This window comes from Protomyces lactucae-debilis (genome assembly GCF_002105105.1).
Source record: "Protomyces lactucae-debilis strain 12-1054 chromosome Unknown BCR37scaffold_11, whole genome shotgun sequence".
NCBI classification, from domain to species: domain Eukaryota; kingdom Fungi; phylum Ascomycota; class Taphrinomycetes; order Taphrinales; family Protomycetaceae; genus Protomyces; species Protomyces lactucae-debilis.
Genome location: NW_024468003.1, coordinates 287,969 through 306,104, shown reverse-complemented (window position 1 = coordinate 306,104; position 18,136 = coordinate 287,969). Strand labels below are relative to the sequence as shown.

Below are 18,136 nucleotides of genomic sequence, written 5' to 3'. Positions count from 1 at the left end.
GAGAATGCTCTCTCCTCTTCAAAAGCTCAAAGACAAGCAAACAATGCTATGATTGTTCAATCAGACCCTGCGAATGTAGCTTTCTGGGGCTATGTTCTGTTACTTTCTTCCTGGCTCGTCTTTGTCGGCGGACTAGGCGGTGTACTGGGTATCTGGGACCGCATTTTTGGTCTAAAGCGTGGTCAAGCAGCTGATCTCGCATGTTTTCTATGCCTGCTATCCGTTACAGGCTTTGTTTGGGTGCTGCTGAACTGGTAAGATACTTTTTTCTTCAATGTTGACGCTAATGGTGCGCAGGCTTGGCCTCAAATCCTTTCGCATGACTTCTAGCAAGGTATGAGCGACGTTATTCTTGCATTGCTTCATTGGGGAACAATTCTCGACAAGAAGTGCTCTGTCGTAATAGCCCTCCCTTTGATTGCTCCCTGCTTGCGAAGCGTTTGAAAGACTTTCGACATCATCGATGACCATGACTCCAGGCAACCGATAGTGTTTGTGTGTAAGCAAATCAATCTCTGCTGTTTATTTGCTGCAAGATAAGCGATACACACAAAATCTTCGCAGATTTAAGAAGATGCGCTCTCGCCTGTAGATCGTGGCACAATGGTCAGTCACGTATGGCTTGTACTTTTAGCTTCCTTCACACTGTTCCTACAGATCGCATCAACGCCATCTCGCAGCACACATGCTTCTGCTGCTTGTACCGAAGACGGTGAGCCATCAAAGAGTTCAAACCTGAAGCCCATTCGCTTCATACTGGCTGGCGATTCGACGACAGCTCCACCTCCTACAGCTGACCATAAGACTTGCGGTGGCGGTAAGCACAAGAAGAGGATGAATAGCAGCTGACCAGATAGGCTGGGGTGATGCATTCTTGTCGCATCTTCTTCCTGCAACAGACTCGTTAGGGCTCAATAGAGGCGTGTGCGGAAGCGATTCTTCTCAGTATCGTGAAGAACATTGGGCAGATGTCCTAGAGATCATTAAAGATGATGAGGACGACTTCAATCGCACATTTGTAACCATTGCGTTTGGGCACAATGACCAAAAGCACAAGGTGGACGCCGATGTGATGCTCAAAAACTTGATCCACTTTGTTGATAGCGTACGTCTTGCGGGTGCACAGCCAGTACTCGTCACGCCGCTCTCACGCACCAGTATCTTTCCGGACGGTCACGTCGGTCGTAACCTTCGTTGGGCGCGCAACATCACGCAGACAGCAGGCAATCTGACACATGCCACCGTGCTTGACCTGACGACAGCGTCGCGACATGCGTATGAAGCTGCAGGGTACAAGACCACGTTGACCTACCGAAGATCAGCAGGCGACTCGACACACCTGAGCTCTGTGGGTGCTGAAGCTATTGGGAAGGTTATGTGCACGTTGTTTCGAGATGCATTTTCCGATTACGCAGAGTATTTCAGTTGCTGATACACGTTGTAGTATGGCCAAGGGTATCTGCCAGAGAACTCATGTGCAAACTATACAAGGAACAACTCCACTGGTTGAAGTCTTACTTTGTTGCTGACTTGGTTCTTTGGCCATCTATTTGAGGCCAGGAACGCCCTTGAACGTCTGAACATCTTCTGCCCAAAAAAATTGAAGAGAATAAGTAGGCGCGTCCCATAGCTCCCACATACCTGTTGCGGTATTTTTGCTTCTGTCAATCTCTCTTGCTTCGAGCTTGAAGGCAATCACATCGTATGGATCTGCTGCAATGATGAGGTATTGCCATTGCCGATCTGGTTGTTCCACTTTTTGCTCAAATGCAGACATGAATCTGTAGCGTGGCCTGAAACCCGGCTCAATTTGTGGTAGAGAGACTTGGATGAAGAGCCCCAAGCGACCTGTTTCATGCCGTACTTTCTGTACCTTGTATCCCGGTCGACCTATGCGAAGGACGTTGTGGCGGATTGGTACGGCTGCACCGACGCGAAGGTCATTTGCGGCACCAGGACCATCCCGGCTCATCTGCGCATCTCTCGCTGCACGACGTCCAAGATTCTGCTGATGCTTCTTTCCCTGCGTATGTGCCAGATAGCTGCCATCATTGGCATGCGCCGTCAGACACAAGCGACATTCAAAAGAGCCGAGATGGTTGCGAAAGAAGTACGGGTCTTTGGCAAGATCAATCGTCTCTGCGGCAAGCGCACGAAGTCGCTCTCGACGTGCTGCATTGGTCTCTGACTGACCAGCGACACCACCACCTCCGAACTTGCTGCCAACACGATTCTGATAGTCCATACTTTTTGGTAGAGGGTGTTGCTTTATGTGCGTGCGGTCATGGTCTGACAATTTGATTGCGACGCGCCCAAATGACCATATACCGCGTCTACAGCTACACTTGTCTGCCATGGAACCTTCCGAGGACGAGCGATGCAGCATTCCAGCTACCTTAGTCGCGCGGCTCATGAAACAGTGGCTCACCAATAAAGACATGAAGCTGAGCAAGGCCGGTGCTACAGCTGCAGCGCAACTCATCACGTAAAGAGTCTCAATGTCATCAATATGCATGTGCCTAACTATAGGATATTTACAGAAGAAGCATTCAATCGTGCAGTGGCCAAGGCCCGTGAAGAGCAAGGCGCAGACGCAGCATTATATCTGGAAGTCGCTGATCTTGAAAAAATCATTGGCCAGATGTGCATCGACTTTTGAACACTAGACACAAGCTTGAATTCTACTCTCGCAGAGGCAGTAGATGAGAGCAATGGGCAGTTTGCCGACAAAGAGGACATTCCGGTTTGCTTCGCGTCCATTCACTGATGCAAGTCCAGCAAAACAAATGTCCGCAACTCGTTGCTGTTGGATCTTGCATGTCACTCAGACACAAGGTGCACTTGCGTCCCTGCTCATCCAGGAAGGGCATGCGTGATGTGTCCTCCAAATCAATCTGGACGGGCGCTTCAGCGGATGTTTGCCAGATCTCTTTGCTTGACGAAGCAGGCAATAGACTGCTGATGATGGGGAATCCCATACGTAGGAGGATCAAGAAGCCTAATACTTCGTAACCCACTCGTTCGCTAGAATGCTCCATCTTGCGCGTAAAGATGTAGCGCAACCCTGTCAATCTCCTCGTGATGGTGTAGTAAGCGCCTGTAAAGTAAAACAATGCCAGATGCAGATTCGCGAGCGTCTGCAGTGTAGGCGATGAGACGGCCTTCTCAAATACTCTTCCAATTCTGGACTCTGTTCCAAGCCGACTGCTAATTTTCCGCTTGACCTGCGGCCATGACTTGTGCAGGATGTAAGGAACGAGTGTCGAGCTCGCTACAAAAGCAGCTCTTCTTCTAGCGCTCGGCAGAGATTTACCACTTGCATCAGTGTAAGTAATGTCACAGTACTCTTCGCCAAGTGTGCGCTGAGCAACAAGGGTTGTTAGACCGAGGTAGGTCAGCTTTGCACCGGTTTCTATTTCAGCAAGATGCGTGTTGACTGTGCGAGAACCGAGAAATCGTCGTGCAAGCGATTGTACTTGTGACATGAGGTATGCCGTGTAGTACTGATCCTTTTGGTTGGCACGGATGATGTCTGCACCTGCTGCGAAGTCGAAGGAGACTGTTTCTGGAGGAGTGTCCATGTAGAAGCAGTGAAGTAGCAGTAGGAGTAGCAGTGGCAGTAGCAGTAGCAATAGCAGCAGTAGCAATAGTACAGCAGCAGTAGTAGGAGTAGCAGTAATCGCTGCACGTGTTGCTGCTTATCTGATCATCTGGCGCCACTCTTTTTGGTTGAATCTCGGGCGGGCAGCTTCCTTGTTCCTTGTTACTTCCTCGGCCGTCAGAAGTAGCAACTACTACACTACTTTACAAAGAGCCCGCTACTCCAATATTCTCCGTCTAGGTGCACACAGACTACGCAATATGAGCTGCGGCCCCGCCTGTGTCTGCCATCCTCCCGTCACTGCACCCGCAGTCCTCCTTCGGCCACGAACGAAAGCGAAACGTCTCGGGTTCGCTGCGTCTCTGACAACTCGTGATCCTGCCAAGCCTGTGGATCAAAGTCCCGTGCATACACACGGCAAGGAAACACTCATACAGACGCTGAGTCATGGGGAGTCGCATACGGAAGTGCTTGTGAATACGCAAGAAGGTAGTACCTGTGCAGCGTGTTGCTCGGGCGTTACATTTGACTTGGATTCTATTGTACGGCTGCCGGACATTGAAGGCTGGCAGGGAAAGCTCGCAGATTTGCAAAAGAATCCAGCATTTAAAGCGCTCAAGATTGATTTGATTGGGTTTGAGCCTGGTGCCAAGCTAACGAGTGTTCCCGCGCTACCGAAGCAATCCATCACCTTGGAACCTGCACAGTCCCCTCCGTCGCCTCCGGTATCGCCGCAGCGTGACAACTCCACAAACGGACAGAGTTCCGCGTTATCCTCACTGGTCCACCCGCCAGACTACTTGCAACCACATCCACCTCACAAAGTCTTTTCGGCGCCCATTCTCGATGCGCATCGCATGACGAAAGATGGTGCATCGAAACGTGTCTATCACATGAGTATTGATGTATCAGAATACCCGCTCGGCCCAGGCGAACAATGGCTTGTTGGTGGATCATTCGGTGTTTGCACAGCAAACGACGAAGAGAGTATCAATGCAGTATTACGCGCATGCGGCGAGTCACTCGAATCAGCAAAACAACCTATCCTCTTGAAAACACAAGGTGGTCGTTGGCCCACTGTGTGGGGTGATGAAGAAGCCAGATCATTGAAAACCACAAAAGCAGACATCTTGCGCTGGTGTTCAGACATCTCAGCAAGTCCCATCAAAAAGACTGCTTTGCGGCTACTAGCGGCACATACACGAGATCCACTAGAGCAGCAAGTATTGCTCTTCTTGAGCGCCCGGCAGGGACAAGCGGCATTTTGTGCGTTGCGGTCAGGGGATCCTGTTACTTTACCGCATCTTCTTGCTGCTTTCCCAAGTGCGCGACCAACATTGGAGAGTCTGCTCGCCGTCTATCCACAGCTCATGCCACGGTGGTACTCCCTTTCATCAGATCCAAGCTGTAATCATGGAACCCTTGAATTTGCCTTTACGGTCGCTGAAGTTCCATGCTATAAAGGTGTCCCGAGACCTGGTGTTGGCTCTGGCTTCCTCGAGCGACTCGCACTGGATTTCATGAATGGCAAGCGAGAAGGAAGATTACCCATGTTTCGTGGACTGCATGCCAATCCCTTCACAAAAGATTTCGCCGATACGGGACCCATGATTCTCGTGGGTGCTGGCGTGGGTATTGCTCCGTTTCGTGGATTTGTCCAACGTCGTGTATCGTCTGCGAAATGTGCGGGTAAGGTGTATGTGATTCAGGGATGTCGTGATTCGCAATTCGACAGTATTTATGGGAATGATTTGCAGTCTGCTGAGCACTGTATTGTTGAGTCGCAAGCGGGTAGGCGCGAGTACGTCCAGGATGAAGTGGTGCGTCAGGGTGAACTCATCTGGCGCGTCATGACGAAAGAAGGCGGGCGCATCTATGTCTGTGGTGCGGCCAAGGGGTTCTTGCAAGGCATTGAAAAGGCGTTGCGGAAAGTGGCGACGAACCAAGGGCTGAGCGAGGAGGAAGCAAAGGTGCTGTTTATGAAGTGGCAGGATCCGCTTGATCTGCGGTTGATCCTGGAGGTCTGGTAATCTACTTAGAGGCAAATAGGGTCGGTAGCATGGAGGATAAGGAAGTACTTGGCTGCTGTCGCCATCTGAACCAGGAAATGTCTGTGCACGCAGCACGATTGGAAGATGAAGCTTAAACTGCACCGGATATGCTTAACGGTCGACAGCAGCCAGCACGCCCCCAGCCTGTATGATCGTCGCAGGTGTCAAACACGCTTGCGCAACAGTACGGCCTTCTCTCTTCTCGTCTGCATTCATGATCTGACCTCCCAGTGCATCCGCGGCCATCGCTCAAGCGCCTGTACACACGCAGATCGGCCCCTCTTTGAAATCCGGCGCAAGGGCCGTCCCATCTCTCAATGCCCTCATTGTCGTGATTTGAGGAAGATCAAGTCATCGCATACTAAATGCGCTTGTGGTGATACAGCGGCAGAGTCAGCACCTGGCAATCGTTGTCAGTGTCATGCTGGACAACCCTGTTCGTGCGCTGGTCCGGTGTCTGTGTATCAATATGTCCCGACTGATGATGCAGCAGTCAAGCAACCACCGAATGATCTGCAGCCTTCCAGCGAAGAGGGTATCAAGGAGAAAACCGGCATTGTCGCTACGAATGGTGGTCTCCTGCATACATTCGATGCATTCACTGTCAAGACTCAAAACTCCATGCCCTACCCATCGCCTCATGCTGGAAGACGTTCGATTGCAAGCAGCTCCCCCACTGAACCTGATGCGGAGATGCCAGCTTGTTATGAGAGTGTGTTGACGCAGCCATTGGACGGATCGCAAATGACATCGCAGCGCCCAACACCTATTCGACGCGCATCGAATACGACTTCTATACAGCGTGTTGCGCGTCCATTGCCTCCACGCGAAGCTTACCCTTCGACGCGGTCAATTGGCATCAATACAGATCTGATGGCTTGGCAGTGGCCTGCAGTGACTGGAGTTGGACAAGGCAAGTGGCGACCGCTATTGAACGGCTTGACACCACGAGACCGTGCAAGCCTTCTCGAAGCACTTCAAATGTCGGTCAATACTCAGCAAACTACTATTTCTTGTTGCAGCTCAAAGAGGGGATCACACGGCCAGCCAACACCGACGGAAGAAGACACTTCCTTGCGTGTGCCTTCGTTCTCTACATTCTACGGCGGTGCGCCAGTCTCAGACCAAGCAGCACTGGTACCCATCTTGGAGCTGGTGCCATCACAGCCACCAGCAGATGCACTCAGATTGGACCACTACACCGAAGAAAACGAGCCCCTGGATCCTGCCTTTTGGGAAGGCCTATTTGATGTGCCCGGTTGCTCTCTACCAGGTGTTGCGTGTCAGTGCGGCGATGGATGTACGTGTGCTGGATGCCAAACACACCGCGACAATGGTCCCTATGTTGCAGCTGCAGAGATGGAACGTATGGATTTCGAGCATGAACGACCCGTAAGGGAACATCCTGCCTCGTGCTGCGATACACGAATACAGCATGAAGAGAATGCTGCACGGCTCCATGCTGCAGCTACTGCGGCCGCTTCTGCTCAACATTGATTTTCTTCACGATTTGCTGCTTCCTATATGCATGCCTCTCTTGCGAATGGCGCCCTTTATATTGATATCTTCACCTTTTCAGCATTCATACAGACATCTCTTCTCTATATCTAACCCTCCTCTACTCCCCCTGGTCTTCCACCGGCTAAGGCAGCTCATCCTTGGGCAATGTCGTGGGATGATTCACTTTGCGCTGGATGATTTCTCCCCACACACAAAATCACTCAACTGCACATCCATCACACACAGCGACCCGACTACATCAAACCCTTACCGGGGACCACCGCTGCATACAAGGTCGGCGTCAAGACTACCATACCAGGCAAGCACGAAACGGCCAGCTGGTAACACGCTTGATCCGCGAAATTTTGTAAAACCCGGACCGCGACCATCTCCCTACAGTTCCTCGTATCCTATACGCACCCGGTATTCGGGACGACAATTTTGCAGCCGCTTGCACTGCGTCAAGATCGCTAGGTTTGTATAGTGACTCTGTCTGTATCGACTAGAGCCTTGTTCAGACCGCGCCGACCATCATCGGCGGAGCACTTGCCGATCGAGGAGCAACCCAAGCGTTACTCTACCAGCAACGCGACTTCGTCCTCGGAACGACGCGCTGCAAGGCTACACTTGTACTCTACCACCATCGCTTGGATTACTTCAACAAAAGACTCAGGAGATACTAGACCCTCAAGTCTGACTGCTCCGTCATGTTTGTCCCTATGCCGTAAGCCCCATGTCACGACATCCGATGATGATGACACTAACGCACAACCTTGTAGCATGTCGGCACCTGTTGTCGTACGGCCTGAACATTTCTACAACAAATATGAAAAGCTGGATGATGCACTGCCTCAACATCAATTTGTTGCGAGTGAAGGCACGTATCGTGCAACAGACGACATTAATCTCGCCTTCCCAGCGTCACACCCCTCGGAGCCTCTTCCAAATCCTAATCCACTGACACCATATGCTGCGCCATGGAGTAATGGCCTCAAATTGAAGCTCGTTCGTAAGAGCAATACAAAGGAAAATGGTTCCAGTCCATTTCCTGTGACGCTGCCTGTTGTGCGGACTCTGTCACAAGGAGATATGCCCATCATGGATAAACTCACAATGGATGAAAACGGACAACAGACAAACGGCCATGCGATACATGATGATGCAGCAAGCAGTAATGGTGATACAAACGGCGATGCCTTGACACACAGTGTCACGACACAAAGCTCGCATGCACAAGCCGGACTTGATCAAACGCCACCCACGCTGTCGAGCAGTTTCGATATGATTGGTTCGCCCATGGATCGCATCAATTCTCAAGCCGTGAGTCTCGGAGGAAGTTCTGTATTTGATGCTGCGTATGGATCTGGCAAGCGTAAGAAACGAACAGGCACGTCTGCTAATGGTACCACATCCACCTATGTCTCTCGAGCAGTGACGGATCCAGCACTCAACACGAGACTCTTGGAACCTAATCGCGAAGATGTACTAGTCCTGGGAAACATGACTCGCTGTATCTCCATGTTTGATATTGGTGCCAAAGCAACGATGAAGCATGAGCCCTTATCGAAACTCTTGTTTTCCCTTGCGCAAATCACCTGCCATGATATCAATGCAGTCACGAAGACGCAACGATCCATGGATGTTGTGATTGGAACGAGCACGGGTGATATTTGCTGGTATGATCCGGTATCGACTAAATATTTGAGGTTCAATAAACAACGCTGTATTGCTCCCGGCGCTGTGACTGCCATTCAATGGCTGCCAGGATCAGAGTCACTCTTTATGGCTACACACGCGAATGGTTTGTTGGTGGTATATGACAAAGACCGCGAAGATGTTGACTTTTATGCGCAACTGGTTGCAGACAATATGAATGTTGGTGAAGATCCCGATCGAAATCCAGCATTTCCCATTTACAAATCGTGCAATGATCTCAAAGCGCCCAAGACGAATCCTGTCAGTTCGTTTGGCGTTTCAAGACAGGCATGTACTGCGTTTGCCATTTCGCCAGATCAGACACACGTTGCCGTTACCTGCGATGACGGATGTCTCAAAGTGATCAATTTCAGAGACGAAAAGCTGCTCGATGTGTATTCATCTTACTACGGCGGCTTGACGTGCGTTGCTTGGTCGCCTGATGGACAGTATATCGTAACGGGCGGCAAGGACGACACAGTGACCATCTGGTCGTTCCTGGAGTCGTGCATCGTTGCGCGTTGTCAAGGTCATTCTAGCTTCATCACGGCCGTTGCCTTTGATCAGTGGAAATGCGACCAGTACAGCTACAGGATTGGCAGTGTTGCTGATGATGGTAATCTGTTGCTCTGGGACTTTGCCATCGCCAGTCTACATAAGCCTTCCAATAAGGCTGCAAAAAATCAGGTACGACCGGAGTGGTCTCGAAAGACTGAGCTAACATCACAGGCTCTACAGATGCCGGACGAGGCTCATCGCCCTCTCATCACAACTTCGCATGACCACAAATCACGGACCAAAGTCGCGCACGGAACTGTCTTTCATCTGGTAAGTTTTCTTGAGACCTGGTTTTGGGGTGCACATGTCAGACGCAAAATTGAATCGGCCCGACATTTATCAGTTGGGTCCAATCAATGCGCCTTGTTGCGCACCAACTGGCCGCAAAAGGCCCGAACTATGCTAACATCTATCTAGCCCGAGTCTCGTCTGTCGACTGCCATCTTGTCACCCATCACAGTGAAGAAGATTGACGACCAGCCGCCGACCGATCTCCTCTTCCAGGAGGACTATTTGCTCATTGCGACGCTTGGCAAGCGATACGGTCGAATTCGTATTTGGCGCCGACCAGGGAAGTAGAAGCCTGTGCGCTCTGATCCGTTGACACATGTTCGCCGGTCGCGACTGTCAGTGGTGATCCCTCATCCCACGCATTTTCAATTTCTTGCCTATGTCGTGGTCACCCTGGGTGTTTTTTGGTTGCCTATAGACAGGGGTATGTGAATGGTAGCAGATCATTAGATGGTAGGATGTTGTACAATATGCTAGATGATATACCAGGCCATGTCTGTCGCCTGTCGCCCTGTCGTCATTTTGCTCACTTCCGTCAATTCCGCATCTGGCGGCCATCACGATTCACGAGCAAAGATCAAATCACCAAGCCATCTGTCCATCTGTCTACTGTCGCCTCAGTCGCAGCTACACAAGAGGTCCAAACAGCCAGATACAGAGGCAGGTGCATCGCATACACGGGCTTCCATCGCCCCTCAGTCTTGCATCCCAGTGCAACCTCGTGCGCCGTCCAGCAGACGATTGTTTTCGACAACTATCGCCACGTTCAAGCCTAGACCGGGCGCTTATCTCCTAGGGGGCCCAGCACGACTAGTCTGACTGACTCGCTTGGATACTGCTGATACTGAGCAAACCATGAACCTTCTTAGAGGCAGCAGTTCGACTGCTGCAAATGTCGCAACGCTATTCGAAATCAGGTACGCCTCCGTTGACTTCCATCGTGTCGCATACTGACTGCAGAATTGATTCACAAGATCGCGATGTCATTGTGTTGCGTGGCGATCCCTCAGATTGCCCAGGCGCTATTCTCAAGGGCGTCTTGGTCATGTCGCTGCATGATCCGATCCAAGCAAAGAACATCACACTGACCCTGCGCGGCAAGGCAAGAGCATCGTGGCAAGAACAGTATTTGATGGCCAACCGATCGCAAGCGAGTCGTCTGCAGAAGGAGGAGAATGTCATCTATGAGAATACCTGGTCCTTTATGTCCTTCTCATCGCACAACAAGTCTATGGGATCCGGCAATTATGAGTATCCCTTTGAGGTCACTCTGCCAGGTGATTTGCCAGAGACTGTTGAGGGATTGGACTATGGCTCCATCAAGTACACCATGACTGCTACGGTTGAAAGGCCTGGCTTTGCGCACAATCTCACCACACACAAGACGCTGCGCGTTGTCCGAACGCTGTCTATCGACTCATTGGAGATGGCCCAGACGCTCTCTGTCGACAACACATGGCCAAATAAGATTGAATACGCCATCTCTATCCCAACAAAGTCCTACCCGATCGGCTCAACGATTCCAATCAATTTCAAGCTTGTGCCACTTCTTAAGGGTCTTCAGATTGCAAAAATCGTGTGCGTTCTCAAGGAGTATCAATCATTGTCTATTGAAAACGGATATCACGGTGCCCCAGCCAAGAAAGAGGTGGATCGCACCATTGCGACTTGTACAATCGACAACCTTGACAAAAACGTGCCAAATTGGGACATTGACGAAAGCTTGACGATCCCCAGTTCACTCAACAAGTGCACGCAGGATTGTGAGGTGGTCCACATCAAGATTCGGCATAAGCTCAAGTTTACTGTCGGTCTCCAGAATCCAGATGGCCACATCTCGGAGCTCAGAGCCGCGTTGCCTGTCAGCTTGCTCATTCCACCGACACTCTTCTCTGGTGGGACATCCTACTCAAATTTGAACTCGGCGGATCCAGCAAATCAGCTGCCTTGCTATGAATCACATATTTGGGATCGTCTATATGATGGGGTTGAGACGCCTTTGCCGTCGGGTGCCAATACACCTGCTCGCAGCCGGCGTGGCTCATTCGAGGCCGGTGCTGCTGGCACTCTTGATTCAGAAGTTCAGCGTCGTGCGCTCATGGCCGGACTCAATCGCCTCACCACATCCAATCCAGGCAGCACAGGACATCAAACGCCGCCGATACCCGTCGGTAATGGTAGTGCGCATGCAACAGGGTCAGTGACACCTGCATCAGGGCATAGCACGCCTCATTTGCGCTCTCTGCCAAATTCTTATTCTCATCCGACCTTCACGGAGGCAGAGTTGAGTGCTTCATTAGCAGCAAGTGGTGATCCCATTCCTGTCTCGGGTGCAAGCAACTCTGCCATCACATCACCGCATTTACGCCCAGGCGCCAGCTCTGTCGAGCATAGTCATATGCCATCAGATGATACTCCAGCACCCTTCACAGATGAAGAAGTCATCTCACTCAGTCGCATACCGAGCTACACGACTGCAACAACTCGAGCTGCTGCAGCACCACTGAGCTCATCTCTCCCAGACTACATGAACGACTCAGCGCCGGGAACAGGGACAAGTACGCCGCATTTATACGATCATGGGGGCCACAGTTCTCACTACAACCCACCGAATCAAGTCACGACTGGTTTTGCCGCACAGCAACCGCATCTTGCACATACGACTGGTGTTTCGGCCTTCTTTGCACCTCATGTGCATAGCGGAACGCAAGCGCCGCCACAGCCCGCGCTGGCGAGACCACAAGCTGCGAGACATGCGAATCATCGGTCGGGCATACTGAGGGCGACGCACGATCGATTTGCACGGGCAAGAGATCATTGAATTGATTTGTATTCTTTCACATTCCTCTTGGTAGACGACATTGGATTATGGATTATGCCAATTCTTGTGTATATTCACTAGCTTCGTAGCCTATTGACTCCCCTATCACGACCTCAGGGTGTTCGTTACTCGCTCTCATACTCAAACGAATAAGTCTCGGATGCATCACCTTCATCTTGCACTCCAGGCTCTTCTTCAGCTTCATCTGCCATGAAGCCACCTGGACCAGATTCTGCAGTTCCTGCATAGCGAGTCTCAACATGGTGTTTGATACGCAAACGCTGCACCCAGCTCGCCCATCGTTGCAGAATCAGTGTACTCTTTGCGTCATCCGCCAGATCCTGTATATATGCAAGACCAGCATCAATTGCTACTTCGAGAGCATCAGCATAACAGCTGGCCACAACAATACCATCCACAGTAGGCGTTGTGGTTGCTTGTACATGTTTGAAGCCCGTGACCGCAGGGGCAGCGTCAATGTCGAGCACTTCAGATGCCAACTCGTGCAAGTAGCGCGCTATTTGCGCGTCTGTCCAAGTTTGAATAATATGGTCCGATTGACTCGCCACTGCTCTCGAACGCATCAAACCGCATGACAAATGCAGTGCTCCAGCGGGCAGCATAGAGGCACAGTACAAGTCGACATTACCAAATTGGTTCCTTGGCACAAGAGATTTGCCATTTTCGTCTTGAATGACGGGAGGCGCAATGTATGCGTCAGTCTGTGCTTCCGTGTAGTAGGGAACATCATCCATGATCTGTGTATCAGCTTCCATATCGTCGTCGTCATCATCACGGTGCTGACGCCTCTTTCTAGCTTGCTGCTGCCACATCGATGCGGCTCTGAACTTCAGTGGCACTTCAAGGGGTCGGAAGACGCGACCACGCATATACCATTGCTGTGCACTGCGAACCTGTAAGACGCTCTTGCGAGGGAATACCCGTTCCATGATGGGCGGCCTGGCTTTGCTGACAATCACGGAGCCACATTCGCGCGCTTCCGGATCCAAGACTTCATCACGTCTTAGGTCGCGCTCAAGCACAAAGACGGGATGTCGCTTGAAGTCCTGCACATTGGAAGGTATGGGTTCTTTCAGGCGCAGTGCTTGGAACGATGCATCTTCAATAGCTTCCCTATCGCGTTTGGCTGCACGGCCTGGATGGCGTTTCGGTAAGCGGTAGAGTGGCAAGACTTGCTCCCACCACCATTGACTGCCTTGTTCACGCAAGTCGACCCGATGTTTGAGAGTCTTTGCATTGTACAGTGTTGCGTAGCGCTGGGTCACATCGCGTGCTGCGCCGTCAGCTTCGTAACTGAGCACGTAAGACAGGAGGTTGCCATGATCAGCCGCGGGCGGTTCAAGCTTTGTAGGCTTCCCAACAGTCTTTGAACACAGAGCGTCAACTGGAAGCCATTTCTGAGCGGCAGGATCAAAGACTTCTGCCCAGTATACTGGGAACGGTGATGCATCTGTAGACCCGGTTGACTCTGGGGCCACAACTGATTGCACAGGTTCTGGTCTTCTTGCGGGACGTTCACCGAGCGAAGGCCTTGTCAGGCTTCTCCGAGGCGTTGTCGCCTGGACCACAGTGACTTTCGCTGGCAGATTTTGGAGGGAAGTCAGCTCGGAGGACACCTCCTCTACGTTAGCTGTAGACACAATGGTATTGCCTTTGCCAAGAGTAAAGCTCAGGACCTGCAACGAGCAAGCCAGCCGCACATCCAGTCCCTGGCAGTGGAGAAAAGCCACAAACAATTGAGCACCAATATCCCGGGATCCGCGCATAGCTTTTGCTGCTGACACGAAATCCGCGAACGTGCACGGCTTTGATTGAGAGTGTTGGTGCGACGACAGTGTGTCCTGCCGCCATTTGGGTCGAGAAAGTCCTTGACCCACGACATTGAAGCGCTTCGACCAAAAGGCGACGGCACCTGTAAGGCCTTCAGTCAAAACGCGAGTCCGCTGGTATTGTGCTGAAGTGGCTTTTGGGTGGAGATTCACCTTGAAAGAATCAATGACGGGCTTTAGTGCTGCGCGAATGCGGTCATGCCGACACCAAGCGTTGCGTGTAGCGTTGTGTGCCAAGAGACACAAAATATGTGCTTTGTGAATATCAAGACGAGCGCGCCGTGCCAATGCAGTCGTAGCCTGTCTTTGTGTATGAGGTCTACTAGTGATTGTGGAAGAGGAAAGCTCAACTGTCACTTCTGCAGAATGCGTCGTGTCATGGCCATCAAGTATAGGTTCAAGCGATGGTAGATAGGTGTCGAGAGCTAGATTCTCCCAGTCAGAGTCACTGTCGGTCTCATCCTCCAAGTCTTGAGGTTCTTCACGCTTTCGCTTTCCATTTGACAGACTCATAAGCTAAAGCATCTAGCACGTAGCAATAACCTTCTGGCAGATAGTGGTGGGGACGGCCAGCGCTAGCTGCAGCTTGCGCGTGGATGTCTCGAGCGAGCTTTTCAGATCGGACGTCGCTTTCTGTGGTTTCGACCGATACTGCACCGGAACACCATCATTACTTCTATCAGACTCACATATGATGACATATCTATATCCACTTTCGTCCCAAAGCCTCGATGTCGGCCACCTCCTTTACAGCATCTGCTGAGAGGACAGTCGGTGCTTCTTCCCCGACAACGACACTGTCCTCTACTCGCAGTCCCATTCCCTGGAAATGCTTTGGCCAAGAGTCATCGTAGGGGACGTACAAACCTGGCTCAATTGTGATGGTCTGGTTTGCCAACAGAGTCTCGTATCCCCCGAGTGTCGAGCAATCATGAATTTCAAGGCCGATATGGTGGCCGAGTCTGTGTGGAAAGAGTTTCTCGACATCTCCCTCAACGATAGAAAAGCCAAGATTGCGGAGTTCCATCTTCATGAGCCTCGTCGATTCATGATGTAAGGAGTGAATTGAATGGTTGCGGCTAGTGACACATAGCTCAATACAAGCCTTTTCCACATTCAGGACGGCCTGATAGAGATCTCGCTGCGCTTCAGAGAAAATGCCCGCTGCTGGCCATGCTCGTGATATGTCTGTGAGATACCCACCCAACTCCGCGCCAGCATCGACAAAGATGAGACTGTCCGGCTTGATGCGGTCGACGTTTGCAGTGTAGTGAATTGCCAGAGCGTGATCACCAGATGCAACGACTGGAACATAGCCTTCGCGATGGGCTCCATGTTTGACAAAACGATGCCTCAGTTCAGCTTGAACGGCGGCTTCAGAAGTCCAACCTTGGCTCATTGTGTCATTGAATGCTCGACCAGAAAATTGCCCAGCTTGTCGCATAAGCTTGATCTCCGCCGCACTCTTGACACTACGCAGCCTGTGCACAAGTGGAGAGACTGCTATACATTTTGAATCTCCAGCTGCACGTACAAATTCGTGATGTTTGGAACCAGCCAGATCTGGACTTTTGACCTTGTCAAAGTAAATATGTTTGGCGGATCTTGCTTGCTCTTTGGCTATTCTGTGCATATCATCCATGTCACTGACAGCATCAGCTCCGAAGACGTCAAAGGCTGCTGCCAAGCCTGTGCGAAAGCCAGTCCACATCTCTTCTTCCTCATTCTTCGGCTGGAGGAAAAGATGCATACGGTAGCCCTTTGGAGAACCGTCAGTGATCATGATCATCGCTGTGTCTGGCTCATCCAAGCCCGTCAGGTAGAACATATTTGCATTCTGACGGAATTCGTAGAAAGCATGACCACGCATAAAGCGCTGGCCTGAGCCAGGAATAAAAATGACACTTCCTGAAGGTACCTTTCTTGCCAGTAGTGTACGCCTTAGCTCATACTCACTTGCACTGATACCGGGTGTCACTGCAAATCAGTATTGTTTTACTGCGCAATTGCGACTTACGCTCATTTCTTTTCACTAGATGTGGATGTGTCTGTGATAGCGGTTGACCGAATGTCTCTCCTACAGAGCGTGTGGTAGCAAATCGTAGCGTCCTAGCTTTACTAGAACATCCTTGTGAGATAGCTTGAATGCTTTGCAGCTGTCTGATACAGCATGAAGCAACATGACGCATATAGCAGAACTTGAGTAGCTTGATTCGCCTTCTTTACTGTTGTCGTTAGGAGAGGCGTCGAGCTCATGCTCAAAACGCAAAAGCTTGCATTTGAACCACACAACTTCGCCCCGGCAGCGACGCCTCGGCAGCAGCAGGCAGGCAACTGTCAGTGGTGCTTGGCTGCCTGCCCGGCTGTATCCTTTGAGGCAAGTATAGAGCGCATAGATGGACGTCAAAAGCTATTCTGCACTACTTTCGCTCTTTGCCAGTGTGCTGGTAATCCTCAGCGCAGGCTTTCCGCTCACATTCTCTCTTTATGCGGGCTCCTTGCAAAATATTCTAGGCTACTCTCAAGTGCAAGTCAACAGCGTCAATGTTGCCAATATCATCGGACAATTTCTTTGCTATCCCCTTATCGGTTTGCTATCTGACAAGTATGGAGCAAACCGCGTCTGCCTGTTCTCTGCCCTTCTAGGCATACCAGGATTACTCCTCGCTGCCAACGCCTATGAGCGCAGGCAAGGATATCTCGTCTTGTGCAGTGCATTCTTCCTCATTGGGGTAGCCTCGACTTGTGCATATATTACCTCCGTCAGCACATGTGCACGCAATTTTGCCGGTGCTCGTGGTTTGGCCATCGCAATACCTATTTGCGCGTATGGCTTTGCGACGCTGCTATACACGCTCGTGTTTGAGCGATACTTTAGTCTCGCAAATCAGGCGCAAGAGCAGTACAACATCCCTGGCTTCTGGCGAAATCTATGCTGGTTTGTCGGGTTAGCTGCTCTCCTTGGGAGCTGCTTCATGAAAAGTCCGACAAGTGCAACGAATGAATCCATTTCAGGACCACTTGAGGATAGTTCTCAGGAGCAAGTGCCATTGCTGGGTAGTCAAGAGGAATCCAGACCACCATTCTTCGAGGATATAACAGTGTTGATGTACGCAGTGGCCTACATTTTTGCCGCTGGCGCCACAGAGACCCTTGTTGGCAACATGGGATCGATCGTCGAGTCTATCTTACTGAAAACACCTGATGCGAATGGCACTTCTGGATCTTACGCCAGTCGTGCAGTCTCCGTTTTTGCGATCTTCTCAACGGTCAGTCGTCTCATCGTGGGTCTCCTTGGCGATGTGCTCGCAAAGAAGGGCTACTCACGCATACCGTTGTTGCTCGGCTTGACAGCACTGATGTCTCTTGCCATGCTCACTTTGGCCTTGGCACCACCGTCAACTACAATATTCTTCTTGGTCGCTGGGATCAATGGGTTCTGCTACGGGTCCTTGTACTGCATCGGACCGACCCTGGCGTCTGTCATATGGGGCCTCCGAGATTTTGGCCGCAATTGGGGCTGTCTGGCGTATTCTCCGTTGATCGGTTCGGTTCTCGGGTCTTACCTTTATGCAGCACTCTACGATAGACGAGCAAGAGCACAACATCCCGACAGTAACCAGGGTCATTTATGTGCCGGACAAGGCTGCTACAGCCTTTCTTTCCTGTTGATGGCATCTGCTGTAGCGCTAGCAATGTCAATATGGGTCTTGACGTGGCGCATCTGGCGCCGGAGGGGCATCATTGTTTAGACCGGGCCAACACTTTT

The 18,136-nt window shown here is 51.1% G+C and overlaps 11 protein-coding genes across 11 annotated transcripts; 7 read left to right on the top strand and 4 right to left on the bottom strand.

The window, feature by feature from the left end:
• Positions 1–189: 189 nt before the first annotated feature.
• BCR37DRAFT_45587 (SGNH hydrolase-type esterase domain-containing protein) lies at positions 190–1,489 on the top strand. The gene is made up of 3 exons (XM_040872306.1): positions 190–254; positions 298–817; positions 858–1,489. Exons 2-3 carry the CDS (start codon positions 604–606, stop codon positions 1,430–1,432), a joined length of 789 nt encoding a protein of 262 aa, XP_040724839.1. The 5' UTR covers positions 190–254; positions 298–603; the 3' UTR covers positions 1,433–1,489.
• A 57-nt stretch (positions 1,490–1,546) lies between these two features.
• On the bottom strand, positions 1,547–2,245 carry BCR37DRAFT_402862 (uncharacterized protein; the record flags this gene model as incomplete). Its single annotated transcript, XM_040871945.1, has 2 exons — positions 1,547–1,923; positions 1,960–2,245. The coding sequence occupies 2 exons, from the start codon at positions 2,243–2,245 to the stop codon at positions 1,547–1,549; spliced, it is 663 nt and encodes a 220-aa protein (XP_040724838.1).
• Positions 2,246–2,354: 109 nt separating this feature from the next.
• BCR37DRAFT_393322 (uncharacterized protein) lies at positions 2,355–2,659 on the top strand (the record flags this gene model as incomplete). The annotated part of the gene is made up of 2 exons (XM_040871290.1): positions 2,355–2,485; positions 2,530–2,659. The coding sequence occupies 2 exons, from the start codon at positions 2,355–2,357 to the stop codon at positions 2,657–2,659; spliced, it is 261 nt and encodes an 86-aa protein (XP_040724837.1).
• Positions 2,530–3,682, bottom strand: BCR37DRAFT_380367 (Pex12 amino terminal region-domain-containing protein). The gene has a single exon (XM_040869472.1). The coding sequence runs from the start codon at positions 3,579–3,581 to the stop codon at positions 2,682–2,684; it is 900 nt and encodes a 299-aa protein (XP_040724836.1). The 5' UTR covers positions 3,582–3,682; the 3' UTR covers positions 2,530–2,681.
• A 77-nt stretch (positions 3,683–3,759) lies between these two features.
• Positions 3,760–5,693, top strand: BCR37DRAFT_380366 (uncharacterized protein). The gene has a single exon (XM_040869471.1). The coding sequence runs from the start codon at positions 3,862–3,864 to the stop codon at positions 5,629–5,631; it is 1,770 nt and encodes a 589-aa protein (XP_040724835.1). The 5' UTR covers positions 3,760–3,861; the 3' UTR covers positions 5,632–5,693.
• Positions 5,694–5,853: 160 nt separating this feature from the next.
• BCR37DRAFT_337717 (uncharacterized protein) lies at positions 5,854–6,027 on the top strand (the record flags this gene model as incomplete). The annotated part of the gene is made up of 1 exon (XM_040867274.1): positions 5,854–6,027. A coding segment is annotated over one exon (174 nt), but the record flags the coding sequence as incomplete, so codon positions are not given.
• A 1,335-nt stretch (positions 6,028–7,362) lies between these two features.
• BCR37DRAFT_44757 (WD40-repeat-containing domain protein) lies at positions 7,363–10,187 on the top strand. The gene is made up of 3 exons (XM_040872304.1): positions 7,363–7,876; positions 7,932–9,534; positions 9,577–10,187. Exons 1-3 carry the CDS (start codon positions 7,860–7,862, stop codon positions 9,820–9,822), a joined length of 1,866 nt encoding a protein of 621 aa, XP_040724833.1. The 5' UTR covers positions 7,363–7,859; the 3' UTR covers positions 9,823–10,187.
• A 364-nt stretch (positions 10,188–10,551) lies between these two features.
• On the top strand, positions 10,552–12,476 carry BCR37DRAFT_387730 (or S-antigen, N-terminal domain-containing protein; the record flags this gene model as incomplete). Its single annotated transcript, XM_040870557.1, has 3 exons — positions 10,552–10,613; positions 10,657–12,362; positions 12,397–12,476. The coding sequence occupies 3 exons, from the start codon at positions 10,552–10,554 to the stop codon at positions 12,474–12,476; spliced, it is 1,848 nt and encodes a 615-aa protein (XP_040724832.1).
• Positions 12,477–12,540: 64 nt separating this feature from the next.
• Positions 12,541–14,930, bottom strand: BCR37DRAFT_380361 (uncharacterized protein). The gene has a single exon (XM_040869470.1). It carries the CDS (start codon positions 14,878–14,880, stop codon positions 12,643–12,645), a length of 2,238 nt encoding a protein of 745 aa, XP_040724831.1. The 5' UTR covers positions 14,881–14,930; the 3' UTR covers positions 12,541–12,642.
• Positions 14,931–15,070: 140 nt separating this feature from the next.
• BCR37DRAFT_348004 (metallopeptidase) lies at positions 15,071–16,556 on the bottom strand (the record flags this gene model as incomplete). Its single annotated transcript, XM_040867812.1, has 2 exons — positions 15,071–16,344; positions 16,385–16,556. 2 exons carry the CDS (start codon positions 16,554–16,556, stop codon positions 15,071–15,073), a joined length of 1,446 nt encoding a protein of 481 aa, XP_040724830.1.
• Positions 16,557–16,763: 207 nt separating this feature from the next.
• On the top strand, positions 16,764–18,119 carry BCR37DRAFT_387728 (major facilitator superfamily domain-containing protein; the record flags this gene model as incomplete). The annotated part of the gene is made up of 1 exon (XM_040870556.1): positions 16,764–18,119. One exon carries the CDS (start codon positions 16,764–16,766, stop codon positions 18,117–18,119), a length of 1,356 nt encoding a protein of 451 aa, XP_040724829.1.
• Positions 18,120–18,136: the final 17 nt, after the last annotated feature.